A 17,158-nucleotide genomic window follows, 5' to 3' on the forward strand; every position below is an offset into this window, starting at 1 on the left:
CATCTCTGGTTAATTATTTTAGTCTGGAGTACTAGAGCAGAGATCTGGGGCTCTTTGCATTCAGGGTCTCTGCTTGGGCTGTTTACATGGCCCCGTGGTGCTGCTATCTGGGCTGAGTCCTGTTGTGAAAGGCTTCCAGATCAAAAGCTGAATATCATCTAACATGAGAAGTGTAGATGTTACCATTTTCAATTTACATGAGCTCTGAATGCAGTGGTGTTTCCTAGGGAGCCTGTGAGTCATGTTCTCCCACACTGAAGAAAATTTACTTTCTCTTCACTATATTGCCTCGTACAGAAGAAAGCTGGCACTTGTTCAGTACCTTCTTCAGTGCATCTGTGTGTTTCTTCCTACTCCTATGTGTCCCTTCTCATAGAAATGCAAGTGAAATAATACTCACAATGTAGAGCCCTGGTATGCAATGTGAATTTGAAATTAATGTTTTGACTGTATGTTGTTAGTAGCCCCTTGTGGTAACTGGCTTGTGCTCTTTTCACTCAGCCCTGCATAAAAAAAGTGTTGTTGCAATAAGACTGTGCATGCTATTTTATTATTCTCCATTGCTACCTTAAAAGTGCAATCAGCATAGAGCACATAGGATCAATTAATCACCTGTTCCTAGGCTTTCTAGGAAACCTATCAGAAAACTCAGATAGGTTGACAATCCCCATCTTTCAAAATCCGGATATCTTGCCTGGTTTTCCTAAAATAACATAGGAAAAAAGAGTAAGAGCTCAGAAAAATCCTCCCCATGTCATACTTTGGCTCCTATCCAGCCTGTGAAATGGAGCTCATTGGCTTTCTCATTTTATGATCTAAAAAGCTGACTGCAAGCCATTTTGGCCCTCAGCTATCCCTCCCCTGGGAGTGCAGCACTGGCACTGGGCCTCTAGCCCAACCCACACACAGCAGAGCTCTTCCCAGTGTGAGGTTATGGTAGCCAGGGCCCTGCCTGAGTCCTAACCACCTCCCTCCAAGGATGGAGACCCTCCCTACCTCCATGGTGCACCAACCTTCTTGGGAAGTGGTTTCCACCCTGTCCAACCTGTACCCTCTGAGGCTGCTGTTTATCGGGCTGCTGTTTGTCGCTGTTGCCCTGTGTAGCATCACCTGCTGCCACCAGTGTTGCTCCAGCCCATTTGCAAGTGTAGGCTGCTGCTAGATCCCCCCAAGCCTCTCCTTCCCCAGGCTAGACAGCTGCAGCTCCTCCAAGCCCCCTCCCTTGACAAGCTGGACATCCCCCTCCTCCAGCATACAGTCTGTGGGTTTTGAGCTATGCAAGTGTTCTGCTGACCTTTGTTCAAACTGATCTTCATCCTGAGCAGGAACCCCTCCTCAGTCACTTCGCACCCTGAACAAAATCACTGCCCTAAAGCAACTGCTGTGCTTCTCATGAGGTTCCTGTTGCTCTAGTTCAAAGATGGTGCCACTTAGTGGTGCTATTTGCTTCTACAGGCTAGATGACTAGTCAGCCTTTTTGCCCACTTAAGAGCAATTCTTCCTCCACTAATTGCGGGCAGGACAAATGGTGGAACCTTCTCCATCCTCAGCTTTGTATCCAGATTGCAGGCACCCACATTGGAGGGTGTCCTGGACACAGAATCCTGACCTCAACTTTTGGATCTGCTGATGATGCAGCCACAGAGTGGTATGATTTAGCAAGCTGTTCCAGTGGGTGAATATTCAGGGTTTCTGTGGAATTAGTCTCTTGCCAACACAATGAGCTAAACTCCTCAGCCTGCAGCTGCACAGTAGTCACTAAACATGGTGCAAAGAATGAAGCAGCCATCTGCAGGAAAGGGCTGGGGGCACACCTGCACCTACCCAAGGGGACTGTCAGAGCAGGAGGGTGAAGCCCACAGGCTTCACAGCCCATCACCTGGCTCAGCTGGCATGAAAAATCCTCTTCCACTACACTAGCAGGAACATGCTTGATTCCTGTCTGCTGTGGCTTTCTCCAGGCATGGAGAAACCTGAATGGTGGTTATTTGACACCAATTGAGTTTCAGGCAGTCAAAATTAAACTCCTGACAGCCTCTTCCAAGGGCATGAGCTTACATTTGCTGGACACAGAGCTGACATTCATTCACGTAGGTGTTTCCATCGGTCCCACAGACAGGCAAGTACACCAGGGGACAGGCCTGCAGCTTGACCACGTCTCCACACACTGGCTGGAAAGGGGAAAGCACAGCAGACATTTTAGTGCCAGCAGCACCCCAGAGCACCCTGCAGGAGCAAGTGCCACTGTCAACTTGGTTGCCTCTGTCCCAAACAGAGCAGAGCATGCACACAGAAAGGCAGAGCATAAAGAAAAGGACATTGCACTTCAGTAGGACTCACAACTTGGGCTTTCATGAAGGTCTGGTGCTCAAGTACCAATACCCATGAGGATTAAGAAAACTGCTATGAACAGCCTTTCTCCCAGACATGCCAGGCACTAAATCTCATCTCAAGCCATGGAGAAAGAAAAACAGAAGCCACTTACTTAATACACCACATCTTACCCTTCTCAGGCCATTCCCTTTGTTCACCTCTTCCCCTGAAACAGAGCAGAGAACCGTGAGCTTGGTGCACCTGTGACCAGAGGCAGGAGTGTGGGGCTCGGTGACACTGCTCAGCTGGACACGTTGCACTCAAGGAGAGGTGCATTTGGTGGGTTCCTTTTCTGCACTCAAGCAGAGCTATAGCAACAACTTACAGACCACCTGTGAGGTGCACCAGCATCCTGGGAGAGTGAAGTCTTGCACACAGGCTGCTGCAGGACCCTTGCTATGTGCACTTAGGTAACACTGGTTTTCCAAAGCCTACAGACAGCTGATTCCCACCTGAATACACTGAAAGCATGAAGTCCTTGCAAGGGCTTAATGGAGGCAGAAACGATAGCTGCCACCCCGGTGTAGGTACTGTTCTCCCAGATTCCCGTTGCCATACCCATCACAGGCTGTCCCCTATCCCATCCCTCTCCTAACCGCAATACAGCCAATGAAACAGCCCCCACCCCTTGCCTTGAAGGGCTAGGAAGTCATGGTGTGTTTTGTCCAGTCCTTATTCCCCACCATGCTCCTGCTCGGTTTGGCTTGCCCTCCTCACCTCCTCTCCAAACCAGGGTTTCTGGGACTACCTGCCCTTCCAGATGGTTTTTTGGTCCCTCAGCCTGCCACCCAAGAGCTGGCAGCGGAGTAGACTTACCACCAGCAGCGACGAGAGTCACCAGTACCAGTGCCAGTGCCACAGCCTCCAGCACTGCCAGCTCCCTGGCACCCATGGCTGGCTCAGGTGTACACCCTCGAGCACCTTCGCTCTACTCCTGGCTGCCTTTATAGGGGAGGGAAGCAGCTTATCTCCGTGGCAATGGGAAAAGCAGCATTTTGAGCAGCATTTGATCTGTGCAGGGAACAGCTGGACTGTGCACCCAGAGAGATCACTTGGGCACCCTCACAAAGCTGATAAACCACCCCAGAGCCACTTTCCAGCTCCAGGTGCCAGCACTGGAGACAGCTTTACAATCCCTGGGCAGCACTGTGTGGGGCAATGTTGCTCTTCTATGCTCCACACAGTCAGCTCACCTCTGGATGTATCTTACCCCAGGCAGCCTTCCAGCTCTGCAGCTGATTTTCTTCATCGGGTGGCACGGGGCAGGCTGAGGCTGCAGAGGGGCTGGAGGCAATGAAATTCACTCAGGTGGCAGCAGGGAGCTGCAGGTGCAGTCACTCTCCATTTTGCTCTACCCATTACCATGGGGGGTTCAATACCTTGCTTCATTCTCCTCAGTGAAAGAGACGCCAGCTCCTTATGGAAGGACTCCAGCCCAGATGATGCCAGCTGCTTTGCTACTAATGCTTAGCATCCCTCTTTCCCTGTGAGCATCCTCACCACTTCTTTCTAAGATGAATTTTTCACATCTGTCCCCACCTTCCTCTGGTGAATCAAACTCAATTGGTGAAGGGTAGAAAGTTGGTGGTGTACCTGAAGACCAGTATTGACAGTGTTGTCTCCTTTGGGACCGCCTTGCCAAGATGAAGTCTGGGGCAGAAGTCACAGAGGGCATCCTTCACCTCAGAGCAGATAAGAGGTGCTGTGTCTAGAGAGAACTGGGAGAACTCCAGACACTCACAGCATACACATTTTCACTTGCTGAGTGGCTGACCATGACCATGCTTAGAGCTTTTCTTCCCCCCAGTATACCTGAGGCTTAGCAAGGTACAGGCAGGCCCCAGCCAGCTGAGAAAGGAACAGCTTGGTGAACATCCCCCATGGCCAGAGGGATACAGACATTGCATGGATCTCCTTCCATCCTTGTCCTTGGGTGCTCTTTCCACTCTACTCAGCAGGGCTGCAGATAGGTTCAGGAAGGGGAAGGTGACCAATTCAGAGCTCCCTGGCAGAACTATTCCTCTGCTCTGCTGAGGAGGCTGTGCACATGCTTTATATTCCCTCTTCATGGACTTTACACCATTCAATAACCTTTGGCTTTCATTATTATTCCACTTCAGGAATCCCTCAACTAAAGTAAATATTTAACTGCATTAGAAGTTGCTCCTGAGGCACATGGGGGCCTGTTGGGCTTGTTTAGTATAGTACAGGGGAAGCCAAAGGGGGATCTGCTAGCAGTCTACAACTGCACAAAGTGAAGTTGACAAAACCAACTTCTTTTTGGTAGTTCCAAATGACAGAATAAAAAGCAACAGGCACAAATGGAAGTGCTGAGGTATTCAGGTTTGGAGCTAGGAAAGAAACTGTCCCCCAGAGAATGAGCAACCCAGAGCAGCAGGGAGGTGGGAGATCTCCATCCTCAGTGAGTCATGGACAAAGTTGTAGAGACCAAGCCCTGATGTGCAGGAGGTTTGTGCCACCAGCACACTAGGTCCTGGAGACACAGCACATCTCACCCCAGCATATGTGGAGGCACCTGCCTTGCAAATCCCAGCCAACACTCAACTATGGGGACATCAGGGGGTCACCTCCTGAAAGATTTTCTCACACCAGCACTCAGCATAGCCCTTGATGAAGGCTATCATGGGCCTTTACAGTCTTCTTCAATGTTTATACTACTCAAAACCCCACCTGAATCTGATCATAAAGACCCCAGTGCTGCTGCTGCAGAGAGCCACGCTGTGCTGCTGGTCCCAAGCATGGCCTGGCTCTTCAGATCATGCTAGAGGCAGTGCAGGAGTGATGGCAGCTGGGACATGTTTTCAGTTCCTCTGTGAGGAAGCTGTGGGGGACTCCATCAAAAGCCTTGGAGAAGTCCAGGTAGACAATGTGCAATGCATCCCCTGCATGCCCTGCACCAACCAAGTTGATTACTTTGATGTAGAAGGTGTTCAGGCTTGTCTAGCATGATTTGGCCCTAGTGAATCCATGTTGGCTTTTCCCAATCACATGCTTTAGTTGATCTGTGAGAGTCTCCAGGAGGATTTGCTTCATAACTTTCCAAAAGGCTGAAGTGAGGCTAATGGGTCTATAGTTACATGGGTCCTCCCTGGAACTCTTCTTGTACATGGGGGTGACATTAACCTTCTTCCAGTCTTGAAAGATGTCTCCTGATCTCCATGACTTCTCAAAGATGATGCTCTTCAAGAAGTCTTGAAGGTGCAGGAGCTGGCCATCCTCATGTACTGTAAGGCAAGCCAGAGGCATAAACCAGCCTCTTCAGGGAGCTTTGTTTGTCACTCAGGGAGAAAAAGAGAGTTTGTAGGGATAAAGGGGCAGACCACTCAAAATGACTGTAAAAATGTTGTGAGGCTATGCAAGGTGAGAATCAGAAGGGCCAAAGCCCAGTTAGAAATTAATCTCGCTTTTGCAGTGAAGAGCAAGAAAAGTTTCTATAAATATCTTAACAACAACAACAACAAAAACAGTGAAACCCTCCATCCCCTATTAGATTCAGAAGGGAAGATGAGGAAAAAACTGAGGTATCTGATGAATTTGCCTCAGTCTTTAGCAATAGGAGAGGTCATAAAGAAAAAACCCACCTCCCAAAGCTAGAAGACAGAGACCATGAGCAGAATGACCTCCCAACAATCTGGGAGGAGATGGTCAGATTTACACCATGTAAATGTCCACAGATCTGTGGGGACGGATGGGATGCACCCAAGAATGCTGAAAGAACTGGTGGGTATGCTCACCCAGACACTTTCCAGCATTTACTAGCAGTCCTGACTGACTGGATAGGTACTGGCAGATTGGAAATCAGCCTGAGTAACCTCCATATGTATGTAAGAAAGGACAGAAGGGTGATCTGGGAAATCACAGACCTGTTATTTTGACTTTGGTACTAGGGAAGGCAATGGAGCAGGTCATGCTGAGTAACACTATGGGGTACAAGCAGAATGACTAGGTGATCATGCCCAGTCAGCATGAGTTCACGAAGGGCACGTCCTCTTTGACAAACCTGTTCTCCTTCTATGAGAGGGTGACTCACTTACTGGAAGAGGGAAGGGCTGTCAGTGTCGTTAAAAAGCCTTTGACACAATTTCCGTCAGCATTCTCCTGGAGAAACTGGCTGCTTATGGCTTGGATGTGCACACCCTTCAGTGGATAAAAAACTGGCTGGCTGACTGGGTCCAAAGAGCTGTGGTCAATGGAGTTACATCCAGTTGGCAGCTGACCACAAGGGGTGTCCCCCAGGGATCATTGCTGGGGCTGCTCCTGTTTAACATCTTCATTGATGATTTGAATGAGGGGATAGAGTGCACCCTCAGATAGTTTGCAGACAACACTCAGCTGGGTGGAAGTGTCCATCTGCCTGAAGGTAGCGAGGCTCTGCAGAGGGATCTGGACAGGCTGGATTGATGGACCAAGGCCAATTGTATGAGTTTCAAACTGGACAACTGTGTGCCCCGCCCTTCACCCACAACAACCCCCAGCAGCATTACAGGCTTGGGGAGGAGTGGATGGAGAGCTGCCCAGCAGAGAGGGACCTGGGGATGGTGATTGACAGGAAGCTGAACGTGAGCCAACAGTGTGCCCAGATGGCCAAGAAGGCCAATGGCATCCTGGCTTATGTCAAGAACAGTAGGACCAGCAGGACCAGGAAGGTGATCTTACCCTTGTACTCAGCCTTGGTGAGGCTGCACCTTGAGTACCATGTGCAGCTTTGGGCAACACAGTATAGGAAGGACATAGAGGTGCTGGAGAGGGTGCAGAGGATGGCAGCCAGGCTGATTAGGGATTGGAGAACAGGTCTTATGAGGAGAGGTTGAAGGACTTGGGGCTGTTCAGCCTGTAGAAGAGGAGTTTGAGGGAAAACCTTACTGCTCTCTACAACTACCTGAAAGGAGGTTGCAGTGAGGGGATTGTTGGCCTCTTCTCCCTAGTGGCTAGCAACAGGACAAGGTCATGGGTTTGAGTGATGCCAGGGGTGGTGCAGATTAGATACTAGGAAAAACTTCCCCAATGAAAGAGAGGTGAAGCATTAGAACCAGTTGCCCAGGGGGGTCGTAGAACTGATGTCCCTGGGAATATTCAAAAAATGGGTAGATGTGGTGCTTCAGGAGACGATTCAGTGGTTAAGGTGGTGTAGGAACTGATGGCTGGACTCGATGATTTTGAAGAGCCTTACCAACCATGATGGTTGAATACCAGCTCTATGAGTCTATGAAGATTATGGGGAGAGGCCTTACAATTACATCATCCATCTCTCTTAACACCTTTAAGTGGATGGCATCCAGACCCATCAATTTTATAGGTCAGGCTTCTGTAGTGGTTGGCACACCAGCTCTGCCTTCACTGACAGCAGGTCTGTATCTGCACCAACCTGGATTTTGGTTCCCATGGCCTGGGACCCAACAGTCCCAGTAAAGACAGAAGTGAAGAAGGTGTTGGAAACCTCTGCCCTGTCAGTATTGCTAGTAACTAGTTCACCTCTCCTATTTAACAATAGGACAATATTCTCCTTTTGTTTCTGCATGTTGTGGACCTGAAGAACCCTTTATTCAAGTTTTTGACACTGACCAGTATGAGTTCTAGCTGAGCTTTTGCTTTCCTATCTGCATCTCTGCGTGCCCCAATAATGTCCTTGTAATTTTCAAAAGGTGATGTTCAGCTTTTCCATCTATGGATGTTTCCCTTTTAGTTCTGAGCAGCACCAGAAGCTCACAGTCAAGCCAAGGGGATCTCTTGCTCCACCTACTTCCCTTGCCTTTAGAGGTCATTAACAGATTTTGTGTATTTAGTAACATTCTTGAAAAACTCCCAGCACACACCAGCTTCTTTATCTCCAGCTCCCTGGAGCTCCACACCAGGTCCCTTTGTCTTGGAACTAACCTTCAGTGTGCTCAGCAGTATCCCAAATTCCACAGTATTGTGATCACTGCAGCCAAGGCTGTCACAAACTGAGGTACTACGAAGCAGGTTTTCTTGGTTGGTGAGCAGCAAGTCCAGCACTGTCTCATTCCTGGTTGGCAGGAGGAAGGTTGGTTGGGAGAAGAAGGAAGGAGCCTTCTACACTTTCCAGGAATTTGATGGATTGACAGGTCAACTGCTGTGTTGTTCTTCAAAAAAATGTCTGAATAGTTAAAGTTTCCCATAAGAACCAGGTTTTGTTGACCTTTTGCTTGCTTAAGTGACCCAAGCATCACTTCATTGTTCTTGTCATCTTGGCTTGGGAGTAGTTAAAAGATGCCTATTGTAAGGCCTCTGTTAGAGACAACCCCTCTGATTTTGACCCAGTGGCATTTGATAGGGCTTCCACAATTCCTGGAGTTGGCTTCTATACATTCAAGATACTCCTTCATATAGAGTGAGACTCCTCCACTTCTTTTACCTTGCCTGTCTTTACAAAACACTCTGTAGCCATCTATCACAGTCCTCCAGTCACGTCAGGTGTCCCACGTGACTTGGTTATTCTTATGATATTGCAACTTTCTGACTGGGTATGGAGCTCCAGTGCCTTCTGTTTGTTTCCCAGCCCTGTGCATTAGTATACATACAATTCAGGTGGCTGGTCTTTTGATTCTCATTTAGGGAGGCAGCTGAGGAACACTACGAACTACTCTGGTTGGCCTGGTTTATTGCCCAATTGGTTGTGGTGCTGATGATGGCATGAGCATTGTCACTTTGGATCCCTCCTCCCAAGTCCTTCAGTGGAAAGCCCACCTCACCAAGCTGGCCACTCTGCTGCCACAGATGCACCTGCCTTTTTTAGACAGGTGGATTCCATCACTTCCTAGCAGGCTGTAGTCCTTGTAGAAGGTCCCATTGTCACAAAAGCTAAAACCCTCACAGCAACACCAGCCATGTAGCCAGAAGCTGATCTGCATTATGTGTCTATTCCTGTCTGCTTCCTATCATTGAACTGGTAATATGGAAGAAAATACAACTTGGGCGACAAAATTCTCCACTGTGTCCCCAGGGCTTTGTAGTCTTTTGTCCAAGTCTGGACTTATGGTGTCATTCATGCCTATATGGAAGAGTAATAGTGGACAGCATTCCATTCTCTTGGCAGTCTGTGGTACCCTCTCAGCATCATGGATCATCATGGAAGGAGACTTCTACTTCCAAATCAGGTTTCAGGTGTGTTCCCTCATGGCATTGCCCCTGTCTTTGCTCTTGTTCCCACACCCTCACCAGCACCCTCTGGCCTGGGATCACTCATCATGTCGTGAGCCCTTATCACACCTGTGACCACGGCACAGTTTGCAGGCTTTCAATTTGGCTGGGTGCCCATGGCAGGGGGCCGAGCACAATTGCTTCACATCTCTCTTGCCTCATGTCTGCCTGGTGGCCTTATCTGTAGTGTGGCCTTGGTGTCGTCACTGCTCCACCCAGCACCTGCCCTTTTCTTACTGTTATCTGTTGCCTTTCCTGAATTTCAGGGCTGTTCTCCAACTCCTGGCTTACTGCACTTGCACAGATATTTTAACTCCTGCTCTGTTGCTCCTCACAGGGTTTTCCCATACTGGGAAACGCCAGGGACCCACAAACAGTGCAGTACTCCAGGAACAGAGCACTGCCTTGTTCATGCAGCTCAAGCCCAGAGCCTGCAGTTTTGCACAAGGGGGCAAGCCAGAGAGGAGGGCTAGTACCATACTTATTCTCATATTCATACCCTTAGCTCCCTCCTTGCCTCCAGATGTGTTTTAGAGAGATGGTGACACACTCTGCTCACCCTGAGGTTTCCACATGCATAGAAGAGAAAAGGACCAATTCATTCTTCTTTACTCAGGAAAAAAAAAAAAAAAAAAAAAAAAAAAAGAAGTCCCAGAAGTGCAGCTGACCAGAAGTTTTCCTCTAGATAAGCAGGGGAGCCAAAAGCTGACATATGGGGAGGTCTCCCTGCGTAATTGGGTCAGGGATCAGTCATCACCTCTTCCTGGCAGTTTCAGCAGACTTTCTGGATCCAGACCACACCCCTGATTCCCTCCTCTTTTCATCACTGTGGGTATATACTCTCACATAGCAGGAAGTGAGTAATGCTCATTATTTTTTTTTAATTATTCAAACATTTCCCCGTGACACCTTCAGCTTCATGACAAAATGGGTTGAATACATGGATGAGTCCTCCTGTCCACTCTAGTAGAGAGGAGAGGGCCAAGGTGACTTTCCTGCAAAGCCAGGCTGTGCACTGGACCTTGGAGGTGCAGCAGGGGAGCATCCATTGCTCACCCTTCTCCCCTGCTTCAGCTGCTGTTTGAAGCCACTGTAGCTAGGCAGGAGTTGCTACAGCTCCCCCCACTTCAGGGACACCTACATTTCCTCTCCTTGTTAAGGCTCCTGGATTTCAGTTCTGGGCCCCTCAGTTCAGGAAGAATATTGAGGTCCTGGAGTGGGTCCAAAGGAGGGCAACCAGGCTGGTGAAGGGACTCGAGCACAGATCCTATGAGGAGAGGCTGAGGGAGCTGGGGCTGTTCAGCCTGGAGAAGACGAGGCTCAGGGGAGACCTCATCACTCTCTACAGCTACCTGAAAGGAGGTTGTAGCCAGGGGGGGTTGGTCTCTTCTCCCAGGCAACTCTCAGCAAGACAAGAGGGCAAGGTCTGAAGTTGTGCCAGGGGAGGTTTAGGTTGGACATTAGAAAGAATTTCTTTACAGAGAGGGTGATCAGACATTGGAATGGGCTGCCCAGGGAAGTGGTGGATTCTCCATCCCTGGAGATATTTAAAAAGAGACTGGATGTGGCACTCAGTGCCATGGTCTGGTAACTGCAGCGGTAGTGGATCAAGGGTTGGACTTGTTGATCTCAAAGGTCCCTTCCAACCCAGCCAATTCTATGATTCTAGGATTCAAGACACACCCTGAGTGCACACGCAGTTCACAAATAACCTGCAGCTCCGTGGCAGATTAAGGATGACACTGGCCTTCACTTTCCCATGTGCTCTCACATAAGGGACAGGTGTCTATTTCCTTAGTGCAGCAGATAAAGAAGATAAAGGACATGGATTTACTTTTTTGCCAGGGGTAAACCAAGCCACCCTGCTGGTGTAAGGCGGGAACAATGCTGTGTGTCCAGTCTAGATGGGCAGAGCTCTGACCTACCTGGGCTGGGACTGCTGCAAGACTGTCCTACCCTGAGCTGACACAGTTAATCTGTATTCTGGCAGCAGGGACAAAGTGTATCAGCTGTCCCAAACATACTGATGTTCACTCTTTTTTATCTGTGAACTTGGACCCACAGGAATTTATTAAAAAATAAGGTATCAAATACTTTTTCTCCTTGGGGTTTGTTTCTGGACGAACAACCCTATACTGGGCCTCAGTCTTTTGTATCTTTTTCTTCCTCAGCATCACTGTTTCCACATGGTGTAGGACTGAATGCTGTCATCATCCTGCATTTAGCATCACACTGGAGGAAAACAGGTAGCACAAATGCCACCCCACACCTTCAAAGTGACAGCTGCTCTTGCCAACTATTTTTGGAGAAGGTCCTTTGACTTTTGCAGGAAAGGCCTGGTCTTCCATATCTGCCAGCTGCTAAAGCCCCCAGACCTATCCCAAGATTAATCAATGTAAAGAGGAGTGCAATATAAGATAATTAAGGAAGTTTTTTGTATCTCCAGGCACAGAGGGGATGCTGTTCAGTGATTCTGCTTTTGTGTGACTCATTGGCAGTGGGGTCACCCAGTCATGCTTGGACAGCTTTCTACGTGGCTGCTGGTAACAGTCATACTTCTCTCCACTTTCCTCTACACTTCTAGGGATGCAGCTTCCATCTGCAGAACATTCAAAGAATGAAACACTCTCTAGCACACTGTTCATGTAGTCAATGTGAAGCCAGCACTTTCTCTTTAGCTCAATTGCCAGAGAAAGAAAATGCAGGTCTTACATGTAAATACTAAAAAAAGAACTCTGTGTCCTTGAGGTTGCTGGATACTTCTGACTTCAGACCCCGCCTTCTGCACGGGTGTAATTTTTTCCAAATGACCTGTTAACTACTTGGGTATGTACAAATTAACACCAGGCAGGAGCTACAATAAATATCATGGAACAGCAAGGCAACCTCACACCCAGTGAAACACAGCCAATTTCTTCCATCACATTCCAGTAGCTTTTGATTTACATCCCATTTAAAAGCTGTGGAGTGAACCTTGCAGTTTACAGAGCAAAGTTCTCTCTGACCCATCTCATTTATGTTGAAATAGCAGTATTCTCTGTTAACTCACATCTTTGCTCTTTTTGTCACTCTCATTCAATGGCCACATTTTTCTCTTCTAGTGGATCAGAGCAGAACTAAAAGCACTGCAAGCAGCTTACTTTTGAGTAGCCAGGTGTTAATCCAAAGTTTCTCCTTTGTGAATCTGCCAGGTAAAATGAGCTCAACAGTGTCACCACATCAATTCTTTGTTTGTAAAGTACATTTCAGATTCTGCTCTGGAAAATACACAGTTTAAGGGCCTGGCTAGGTCTTTTCACCTCTGGACAGGTGCTGCCCTTGCTGCTGACTGTCCCAGGAAGCAAAACAGTGCATAAATAAGAAATGCACTGCTCATAAGCACAAAGCCTGCACACCCTTGTAATGCATTTATGTTTGAAGTACTAAATAGGAAGTACTAGGAAGTACTAAATCAGTAGCCATGCAAACCAACAGAAAATGAGCCTCACAAGGAACTGAGCAAGTGCAGCAGTGACCCAGCCTAAGCTGGTTTCAAAACCAGATTTTGTCAAGGCCCGTTTAGCCTTTTTGGTGGCTAGAATGGGATGTGTATGGCACTATACCTTGGGCTAAGCATGGTGTCTAGCTATTACCAAAAAAAAAAAAAAAAAAAAAAAAAGGAAAAAATCATTCCAGTTAAAAATACCAAGGACTGTAAACAAGAACTCAAGGACTGTAAATAAGAACTGGTAGAAGTTTCTCCTCATTTAGATGAATGTAACTGCAGGTAAGTGAGTTCTTGCCTGGTGACGAGTTTCTCTTCAGATGAACTTATTTTTTTCTCTTTTTTTATCTTGTATTCCTCAACCCCCATACCTTGAAAGATTTTCAGGCACCTCCCTGTACTCTGACAGGTCTGACTATGTGCCTCTAGCAGAGGATTATCCTCTCTTCTCTGCCAAGGTAAGCACACAAAATAGGACCTGAGACATGAGACACAGCCCAGCACCATCACTTAAAATGAGGCACAGATGCATTTTTCACAGGGCTGGATACAACTGAAATGAAATAAGGAATCAGACCCACAGGGCTGGTAGAAGATATAATCTCCTGCCTCTTTTCTGTCACAACTATGAAACACCCTCAGTCTGCAGTGGAACCCATTAAAATGGTTCAGGAGGCAAGGAGATCAGCAGGAACTGGTCCATGACAGCACCCACTATTTCAGGGGAACCCTTCTAAAGCTGCTGCACCCCTGAAAACTGATTCACTGTTGGCAGTAGAAACTGAACTATGCAAAAAGGCTTAAAGGTTTGTAAGATGATGTTAAATGTGAGTCTCGCACTCTGCCAAGATGTATCAGTTTCAAGCCTTAATTTTAATTCGTAAGCATGGCAAAAGGTAGACAAAGCTTTTTGTCTGGCCTTTTAGGAGATTTCCCTACATGGAGGCAGTGCTGTCCCTGATTTGGCTCTTCGAGGCTTTCAGCAAAGGGAGGTTATGTACTGGATCTCCAGACCTTCCTCACTCTCTTCACTCGTTCCTCTGCTGTCTGCCCGCCTTGCCGGCTACCTGGCCCTTCAGCTGAAGACAGCTCTTCTCAACCCTCCTCCTAAACCAGTGCTTGGTCAGAAGAGTTCTGCAGCCCACGCAGCAGCAAGCAGTGTCCCCGTGGAGCAGGGTCCCGAGGGCAGTGTGACATGCCGGGACACTCCGCCCCGTAGCTCTGTGGAGGGGTGACTGCACGCAACACCGAGCCCTGTCCCTGCCGCTGGCCCCTGCCCTGTGGATAATGCGCAGACCCACCCATGCTGCTGCCCCCGTGGTGCTGGAAAATGAGGAATGGTCCTGTCTGGTGTGGATCTGCACACCAGTGATGCCTGGCCACCCACACACTCGGGGTGCCCTGAGTGAAGAAAGGAGGGAGGGACAGAGGAAGAGATAGACACTGGGGATATCCCGGGGATTTCCCGTGCCTTAGAGGGAGCGTGAAGCTCAGAGAGGATCCTGCCATCCCACGCCGCTGGGGAAGAACCATATGTCTGTCCCGCTGGACTCTTTGAAGCAGCGTTTCTCTCTGGGGACCTGTGCTAAACCAAACCCCGAGCGTGGCTGCAGAGCAGGATGTGCAGGCTAGAGCCCGAGCGCAGGGTGGGTCAGCAGCACTCGGGTGCAGGGTACCAGCAGAGGGCACCTGTGGAACCGGAGACCCCACGCACTGACACCCGGCAGCGCGGGCGGCACGGCCTGTTTCCACTGGCCCTCTTCATCTGGCCCTTTCCCAAATGCCGGCCTCACCTCCCTCCCGCTCGTCTGGCCTGCCTGTTGCCTGAGCCGTGCTCACCCCATGCCCTGGGGACCGGAGCTGAAATTTTTTTTTGCTCTTGTGAGTGACCAGGGGCTGCGGGCTTCATTCCATTGAAGTCCAAAGCTGCTCACACGGGGCTTGCTGCTGTCTCCAAAGGTGCTCAGGGCTGCTGTAACCACACTGAAGAGTGAGTCACAAGCCCAAATTCCCACTCTGCTTGGAGAAGCTGACAACATGATGCTTGGGGGAAAGCTGAAAGAAGAGCTGCTGTGGGGACCATGCTTCTCTGTGCTCTCTCCAAGCAGCAGAGAGCAAGTGAGGCTTCACAAAGTGATCTCCAGAAGGGCTAGAAGAACTCCTGCACCTCCATTGTCCCATCCACCTCCAACTCCATAAGGTCATGCACAAAGAGGGGTCACATTTTGCTGTGGAGCAGGGGACAGGAATTCCTATGTGGATACAGCCCTGCACTGCTGGTGGTGACCACACACTGCTCTTCAGGTGAGGGGGGGTTGCCCCTTGAGGGCAGCTGGGACCTATCCTTGTAGCTAAACCACTGACCTCAGCATGGGCCTGAAAAACTAGATTGCACTGAAACAAATCCCTCCATGAGCTGCAGGATTCATAAACCCTCACTTGGCACATATTCACACCTGTTCCTTGATTCTGCCACACACCTTGAGAACCTTGCTTTTCTTATAACAATATGGGCTTACAGCCTCCCTCTTCCCCCTCATACTTTGATGCATAGCTACAAATATCTCACCACATTCCCAGTGAACTTTCACTCTGTTGCACCCTGATGGCTTGTTTCAGCAAGTATTTTGGATGTTTATGATCTCTCCCAACTGCCAGGTTTGATTAGAATCAGACATTAGGCATGGTGGATGGACAGATATATTCATGTGCAGCAAAGCAGTATAGTCACAAAACAGGTTTTAGTAGGGAGAAAAATTCTAAAATTTAGCTTCACTAAAAAGGAGCATCAACACCAAAATGAAGCCACAGAGCTAGAAGTTAAATCAGGTATGACTGGTAAAGTGAGATCTTCAAGGTCTCTTTGCAGGTTAGGTTGGGGTGGAGATTGCAATGGTAAAAAGCTGGAGCAGGCTAACATGCAGTGAGCACAGCCAGACCTTGCTTAAGGACATGCATGTTTGCATTTTTGCTTTAAGGCCTGTATTCCTATTTCCTCATTCATGGTTTAAATAAGACAACTTAACTCTCTACAGAAAACAGGTGTGCCATTATATACTTGGACGTATGTACTTTGCCCCTATACACATAACTGCACTCTTGCATGTGCAACATGTGAATGATCCCTGTCTGTAACAGAGGCTTCTTTCATCACAAAGCTCCGCTCTGCTTCCAGAGCTGTGCTGGGTGCGAGTGGGACAGTGGTCCCAGGGAAAAGTGGCAATGTTTTTATATCACTCACACAAGACATAGCAGGCATTCATGGTAAGGTGCTACAATGGACCTGTGGAAAAATGTGTGTAGACACTTCCTAGCACTCTGATGTCTATATTGAACGCTATCCTATAGCTTCTTTTGTAATTGTTCACTAAATATAAGATGGGAAATACATAACAGTGTTAGGAGAAATCAGATTGATTCTACTTCAAGTCTCAACTGCGGTCTGAGTATCAATGCACCACAAGGAACTTTCCCTCTAGGTCCCCAGTTCAAAGCTAAAAGAGAAGAAAGTCAAATTTTAGTAGCAGAAGTCCACATATTTATTGAAAACCAGTGAAACATGGTAACTGTGGAGCTGCAAGCTCAGAAGAATGGGTTGTCTGCTGAGAATCAGCTGGGTTGCCTTTTGCTAACTGATCCATAAAGACATCTGGAGAGCCTGGAGGCTTAGAAAAGATAGGTTTGCTCCTGGAAGAAGGAAATTTACTATCTGATTCCTAGGTGAATGTTGAATGAGAATACCAGTAGTGATGGCATTACTGTCATGGACACCAGTACAGTCATCACAATGCTCACAACTTCAGCAAAGCACAAGATGATTATCAGACTGACTGCAGAAGGTGTCAGGAGGAATGGAGAAACACATAATTGAACGGAAAAGTGTAAGCAGGTATCTCTATGATGCACCTTGACTGAAGGATAACTCTTTATCCTTGAGCTTCCTCATGATATAAACAACCACCATCGTCCAGGGAAGCTTTCAGATGGTTAGTGAAAGCTACCTGAGAAGGGAAGAGAGACACTGAGACCTGAAGTCAACTCCTTGTCCTGCCAGAAAAAGGGAATTCCTTTGTTATAAAACAAAGATTTGTCCAGATTCAAGACTGATCCCAGAGATCGCTG

The 17,158-nt window shown here is 48.2% G+C and overlaps 1 protein-coding gene across 1 annotated transcript; it reads right to left on the minus strand.

The window, feature by feature from the left end:
* Positions 1 to 528: 528 nt before the first annotated feature.
* On the minus strand, positions 529 to 3,276 carry SPINK4 (serine peptidase inhibitor, Kazal type 4). The gene is made up of 4 exons (XM_030467705.1): positions 3,190 to 3,276; positions 2,505 to 2,539; positions 2,059 to 2,171; positions 529 to 703 (listed from the first exon to the last, which is right to left on the minus strand). Exons 1-4 carry the CDS (start codon positions 3,263 to 3,265, stop codon positions 649 to 651), a joined length of 279 nt encoding a protein of 92 aa, XP_030323565.1. The 5' UTR covers positions 3,266 to 3,276; the 3' UTR covers positions 529 to 648.
* Positions 3,277 to 17,158: the final 13,882 nt, after the last annotated feature.

This window comes from Calypte anna, chromosome Z, assembly GCF_003957555.1.
Source record: "Calypte anna isolate BGI_N300 chromosome Z, bCalAnn1_v1.p, whole genome shotgun sequence".
Taxonomy (NCBI): domain Eukaryota; kingdom Metazoa; phylum Chordata; class Aves; order Apodiformes; family Trochilidae; genus Calypte; species Calypte anna.

Bases quoted from the DNA above. Each gene is read 5' to 3' on its own strand.
- SPINK4 (XM_030467705.1), bottom strand. From the start codon at position 3,265: ATGGGTGCCAGGGAGCTGGCAGTGCTGGAGGCTGTGGCACTGGCACTG. The intron at 2,540-3,189 runs GTAAGTCTACTC...GCTCTGTTTCAG, and splicing joins GACTCTCGTCGCTGCTGGTG to GGGAAGAGGTGAACAAAGGG. The intron at 704-2,058 runs GTAAGCTCATGC...ATGTTATTTTAG, and splicing joins CAGCTCTGTGTCCAGCAAAT to GAAAACCAGGCAAGATATCC.